Genomic DNA, 6,172 nt, shown 5'->3' with positions numbered 1-6,172 from the left:
CCCTAACCCTAACCCTAACCCTAACCCTAACCCTAACCCTAACCCTAACCCTAACCCTAACCCTAAGCATCCTGTTTCCGGCACATGGAACCCTAAGTCTAAAGTTCCATCTTTCAATTTTCTAAGTCCGGTTCAAATCTGTGCATCATTTTTTCGTCGATTCTGAACATTATTTTTTTCAAACATGAAACCGGGTCGTATTTTGTATTCGCAACGCAAAGGTGAATGTGGATACATGACGCAGAAACCACAGCAAGATACGATGAGCAGACCGGATTCTCGATGGGCGCATCGGCAAACGTCGGCACGACGGTCGAAGCTATGGCTTGCGCTGAAGCTGGGGCACGCGCGTCATCTTGAGTCCTTTTTCGAGCCATTCCAGCTGCGTCTCTTGGCGGATCGTGCCGTCCTCGTTGCGTTCGGGCTCGGTGAACTTGAGCGTGTATCCAAACGCTTCCATCTCGGGCACGTGTTGTTCCTCGTCGGGCGTGAACAATGCAGAACAGCCGCCGACGCCTTGGTCCATGTAGCTGTTGCCGTCGAGTCGGATCGCCGCGGGCGGGATGTGGAAGACGTTGGTGTCCACTTGACCCTCCTCTTGCACGGGCCAGAGTCCAACTCGGTAGCTCGATGTCGCTCCAGTGCGCCAGTCCTTGCAGCTGCATCGGCTGTCGTCCTCGCCAACGCGGGGACGATAGCAGTCGGCAACTTGATCTTGGGACCATTTGCACGTCCACCCTGCGAAGAAGTCGGCTGTGCCACCGACGTTGTACTTCTTCAGCACAGACACGGACCCATTGGACTTGTCCGTGGTGAGCTGGTCCGCAGAGAAGGGCACTTGGGCGGACGCCGATGAAGGACGCGCCCTGACCGGCGCATACTCGATCCTGGTGATCCAGGGAACCGCGTCCTCCATCCCGACGTCGACCTCGACCCATTCAAAGCTCGCAGGAGACGAGTTGGCCGTCGAGTGATTGGACAGGCCGGACTCGTATCTGTAAGTGCCTGCTAACGAGGCTCTGTCGCGTTCCTCCAATCGCCAAGTGATGTCGAGAAGGACGGAAGGGACGCTCTGCAGGAGCCAATCCCACGGACTCTGGCTTTTGGATTCTTGGAGCAGCTGGCAGTCCTTCCCCTCCTGAGTTTCGTCGTGATCAAGGGCCAGCCGGGCTAGGGTACTGACGATGAGGCCCCTCTCGAGATCCAGAGCAATGTCCAGCTCGTGATCGCCATACACTTCGTGAAGGACGTAGAGCTGAAAAGGCTTGTTCCTCTGCTGCAATCGCAACGCGTTGCCAAAGTTGAGGTGGCCGACGGCCGAGAGAGCAGTGTAGCGTCGAGGCAGGTCTTTTCGGACGAGGTCAAAGGGAGAGTGGGTGCTGCCTGTGGAGCTGTCGGTGGAGAGTTCGTGGATGGTGAAAAAGTGGTGGATGACGGCGTCGTTGAGGAAGGTCTCGGCTGGTTGCTCGAGGCCGTAATAGATGGCAAGGAGAGACTGTACAAACTTTTGTGCGTCCAAGATGGTAGTTTGCAGCGCTTCTGTTTGGTTGTGGCTGCTTCCGCGACTGTGGCGATGAGCTTCTCTGACGATGCGGGTGTGATCCAGGCGCAGGGCTTGTAGCATCTGTTCTGGCATGATGCCGTCGTTGGCGTACAAGGAGGCTGCCCAGGCGAGCTGCTGCACTGCTTGCCAGAGCTTGCGGCTGCGGAAGACTTGATGGTCTGTAGTGTTGGCGCCTGGGTGGAGAGATGAAGAGGACGAGCATTCTGTGGCTTTGCGGGTATAGAACGGCGCGCCTTGAGCGATGGACATGACGAGATCCATGGTTTCGCGGCGTCGCTTGGCCGCTTCGCGCACGGTGGTTCCCGCGAGCTTGTCAAAGTCGCTACCGAGCGAGCTGTGCCACGGAGAAGCTTGTATGCACGGCCATCCAGTGCTGCGTCGTTCAAAGCCATCCACGTTGATGCGGTCAATGTCAAAGTGGAGGCTTCCGTTCGGCTGCTCTGTTTGTACGTCGTTGAGTTGGAGAATTCCGACTTTGGGGTGGCAGAAAGGCTGGTTGGATAGCCTGTTCTGGGCTTCGTAAAAGTCGTTGCCGAGGGGCGCGCGGTTGCCCGGACGCTTTGACCAAGGCCAGCGTATGTCGTTGCCTGGCCAGTCGCCGCTAAAGATGAGGGCGACAAAGGTCCAGAAGACGAAAAAGAGGGTGACGGAAACGATAAAGTGGAAGCGAGTCTTGAACACAAGCCTCTCGAGCCAGTGCCAGTCGTCCCTGGAGTCTTTGTTGGCATGCCTGTGCGGTGGAACGTCCGAGTGCTGTAAAGGTTGATCGTCAATGTCATGGTCAGTGTCGGAGAGCAAAGGCAGCTGGGCCTCGTCCGGGTCTGCGGATCGCTGTCGACCAGCAGTGTGGCTAGGTGCACGCGGGTCGGCTGCGCCTTGGTTAGATGCGTGGTCGGCCATGTTTAGGAACAAGAGGGCAGCGCAGCTGGTGCCATCGAGATGGGAGAGGGGAGAGGGAAAGGATGCCACGCAATCGGGGGACAATGTCCTCCTATCTCCCGCGCAGGTCCGAGCGCACAGGCGGGCAAGGCTCACGCGCGGTGGGGACGCTGGATTTTTAAAAAAAAAAAAATCCCAGCGATACAGTAGCAGGCAGATTGAAGGCGGATGCAAATTGTCATGGGCTGTGGACCGAGATACTGTGGTGACTGTAAGGGCCGGCCTTATTGTTCCTGACACTGCCACAGTAACGTCGTGAAGTGGTGGTGGTGGCGGTGGTCCGAGCGGTGAAGGTGTTGAACTCATTCCCTACTCGACGGAGTACCGCGTACGAAAATCGGGACAGGAAAATGTGGAGAGTTGTTGCTGGTCGGCTGATCTTCCTTGCTATCTGCTGGCTTTTTTTTTTTTTTTTTTTTTCTCTTTTTTTTTTTTTTTTTTTCTTTTTCTTTTCGACGTGCTGTCTTTCCTCCACACCGTCACCACTGACTGCGCATTTCGACGATGACGGCGGACGAACACCACGAGGACAACGAGCTGCCACCAGCCGGCAACCCAGCCGAGGCCAGCAACAAGGACGTGCCACCTGCCATCGCCGCGTTTGTCGAGCGATTCTACAAGCTCTCGGACACGCCCGAGATCCACGAGCAGTACGCCGACGAATGCTTCATCCACGACGAAGAGCGTCTGCGCTTCCAGATCGGACCGATGCAGCCGACCAATACGCGCGGTGGCATCGTCGCCTGGCGTCAGAAAGGATGGGAGGGTGTGACACGCCGCAAGCACGTCGTCAACGGCATCTTTATCAGCCCCAAGTGGGACAACGAGATCATGCTCGACGGCAGCGTCGAGATGGAAAAGAACGGATCTACACTCAAGTTCAACTGGGCCGGCAGGATGGAATTCGACGCAAAGAGCCTCGAGCAAGGTGCTCCCAAGATCGAGACGTACAAGGTCTGGCTGGTAAGTAGCTGCGCTCCAGCTCCATTCTGTCTTTGCGTACGGTGTGTTCGGCGATGCTAACCTTGCACCTGTACGATGGTCATGTTCAGAGCTCTGATTGAGAGGCAGCTGCCATCAGCCTTGTATCGAGGCAGCGTGCGACACATCCGTCGTGGCAATAAAATGCACTGTCTGGTTGGATCCAAGCGCTTGATGTCTTGCTGTCAGAGAGGGAGAGCGCTGTCTGTCATGTGCCTCACGCTTCTGTCGACTTCGCTTCGAATGGATCCCCCGGACCAACTCCGAACGGCACTGAGAATAATTTACCAAAATGGCAAAAGCAGACGCAGAGCGAGGACTCTGAACGAGGCCCGAGCGCGAGAGAGAGAAACTCACCTTTTGGTTTTCGGAATTTCGGCTGGCGAACCCTTCGGGTGGAGTGGGCCTGTGCGTCCAGCTGTGCGTCGAGCAGGAGCGGCAACGGCAACGCCCCGCGGCCGGGCACCGGACATGCCCCGCCAAGGTGGAGCAGCTTCTGGGCTGGTCCGCCTCGGCTATCAAAAGCTCCACTTTTGCATGCATCCCTTGGCTGTTTGTGGGGTAGCGCGGGTGCTCTCCCTCGCCCTCACCGCGAACACGCCCCCGCGACTGCCCAGGAGTCAACCGGTTCGTCGGCCGTAGCCAGACATGAGTCCGATGCACTGGCAGCCCCGGCAGCCCCAGCTCGTGTCTCGAAGATAGGCGCGGACTTGAACAGCAGTGCGAGCGAGCGACGTGCGAGCGCGCACAAGATACAGAACCTGTGGAATCACCGCCGTCGGACGGCACGCGAGCTCAACGGACCTCGCCCGAAGAAGCAACTTGCCCGGTCCGCTTGCCCCACCCTGGCAGCGTCTGCCGTCTTTGCCGGGGTTGAGACTGATACGATGTATAAGTAGCTCGACCTTTCTCGCCCTCGCTGGGGAAGGCCCAACTGTCATTGCGTCCCCCTGTATTCCGCACATCACCACCAACCTTTGGCATCACGTCCACCATGTCTTTGATCGCCCTCGAAGAAGCCTTCAACATCCCCTCGCTGGCGGAGCAGTCGGCCTACCAGGCGCGCCTCTTCGTCGCCGACGGAAACGGCCAAGCGCATGCAGACCGCCTCGTGGACATCCACGGCGAGCGCCTCGCCAAGATGGACAAGCACGGCGTTGCTCACACCATCCTCTCGCTCACCGCCCCCGGCATCCAGGACTTTGACGAGCCCAAGGCGGCCGCCGCTGCCGCCCGCGAGGTCAACGACTGGGTCCACCAGCAGGTGCAGAAGAACCCCAAGCGCTTCAGCGCCTTTGCCAGCTTGTCCATGCACAACTCCAAGGACGCCAGCGACGAGCTCAGGCGCTGCGTCAAGGAGCTCGGCTTTGTCGGCGCGCTCGTCAACGACAACCAGCGTCTGCCCAACGACGAGGCGGCGTGGTACGACCTGCCCGAGTGGGACGACTTCTGGTCCACCGTGACCGAGCTCGACGTGCCCTTCTACCTCCATCCCATCGCACCCAAGGGCGAGATCCACCGCCGCATCTACAAGGACCGCGCCGCGCTCATCGGGCCCGTCCTCTCCTTCGCCAACAACGTCTCGGCGCACCTCCTCGGCATGATCGTCAATGGCGTCTTTGACCGACACCCCAAGCTCAAGATCATCGTCGGTCACCTCGGAGAGCACATTCCGTTCGACCTGTGGCGCATCAACCACTGGCTCGAGGATGTGCACAAGCCTCGTGGCGCCGTATCCATGAAGAAGACGATCCGCGACTACTTCAACGAGAATATCTGGGTCACCACCTCGGGCCACTTTTCCACGCTCACGCTCAAGTATGTGCAGGACGAGATCGGCGTCGACCGCATCCTCTTCTCCATCGACTACCCCTACGAGAAGTTTGAGGACGCGTGCGATTGGTTCAAGACGCTCGACGGCAAGTTCTCGGCAGAGGATCTCGCCAAGATCAGCCACAAAAACTCGCAAAAGCTCTTCCCCCACCTGCGTTCGTGATAGACGGGGCCATCGCAGATCGATCCCTCAGCATGGTTACTTGTTCCCGTCGGATTCATCTTATTATCACATCTGCCGTGCCACAATGTGTGCATGCTACTGCTTTTCGCTTGAGCCGGTCTGATCGTTGGCGAGCAGCTTCTCCATGCAGATGGAAGTGTCGACGCCGGCGTAGTATCCAAAGTTGGGGATGATCTTGTAGCCGTTTCGGGTGTAGAAGCGGTGTGCCTCTGCGAGCTTATCGCCAGTCTCGAGCAGCAGACGATGTATGCCCAGCTCTAGTGACTTGTTCTCGAGAAAGGCAAGCACGGCATTGGCGGCGCCCTTTCCGCGAGCGCTTCTGGCGACAAACATGCGTTTGATCTCTGCCGAGTCGGCATCCAGCCTTCGGAGACCGCCGCATCCGACGGGCTGCTTGTCCTGGTAGACGACGCAAAAGCAGGTGATGTCTTGCGCGGTCGGAGGTGTTCCAGGCTCCGAGTCTACGCGCTCGTAAAGCGCTGCGATATCTTTGCGCTGCTCCTTTCGCATTTCGATGGCATCCGCATGGTCCCAGGACACCTCCTCGACTTTCAATCCTGGCGGCGGTGTGACCGAGCAGTCAGTCGAAGCAGATATGGAGCACGGCACGATCCCGTTCGCAGTTGCACATACCCGGCATCATGAGCTTGTGACCGTCCTAGTGTAGCACG

General features: G+C 58.2%; 3 protein-coding genes across 3 annotated transcripts; 1 reads left to right on the top strand and 2 right to left on the bottom strand.

Moving 5' to 3' along the window:
- Nucleotides 1–319: 319 nt before the first annotated feature.
- Nucleotides 320–2,464, bottom strand: PAN0_003c2107 (uncharacterized protein; the record flags this gene model as incomplete). The annotated part of the gene is made up of 1 exon (XM_014803061.1): nt 320–2,464. The coding sequence occupies one exon, from the start codon at nt 2,462–2,464 to the stop codon at nt 320–322; it is 2,145 nt and encodes a 714-aa protein (XP_014658547.1).
- A 543-nt stretch (nt 2,465–3,007) lies between these two features.
- PAN0_003d2106 (2,3-dihydroxybenzoate decarboxylase) lies at nt 3,008–5,480 on the top strand (the record flags this gene model as incomplete). Its single annotated transcript, XM_014803060.1, has 3 exons — nt 3,008–3,466; nt 4,102–4,204; nt 4,384–5,480. The coding sequence occupies 3 exons, from the start codon at nt 3,008–3,010 to the stop codon at nt 5,478–5,480; spliced, it is 1,659 nt and encodes a 552-aa protein (XP_014658546.1).
- A 96-nt stretch (nt 5,481–5,576) lies between these two features.
- On the bottom strand, nt 5,577–6,144 carry PAN0_003c2105 (GCN5 family acetyltransferase; the record flags this gene model as incomplete). The annotated part of the gene is made up of 2 exons (XM_014803059.1): nt 5,577–6,058; nt 6,135–6,144. The coding sequence occupies 2 exons, from the start codon at nt 6,142–6,144 to the stop codon at nt 5,577–5,579; spliced, it is 492 nt and encodes a 163-aa protein (XP_014658545.1).
- Between the last annotated feature and the right edge of the window lie 28 nt (nt 6,145–6,172).

This window comes from Moesziomyces antarcticus, assembly GCF_000747765.1.
Source record: "Moesziomyces antarcticus DNA, scaffold: scaffold_v10003, strain JCM 10317, whole genome shotgun sequence".
NCBI classification, from domain to species: Eukaryota; Fungi; Basidiomycota; class Ustilaginomycetes; order Ustilaginales; family Ustilaginaceae; genus Moesziomyces; species Moesziomyces antarcticus.
The sequence above is the reverse complement of the archived record's forward strand: the minus strand, read 5'-3'. Positions and strand labels throughout refer to the sequence as shown.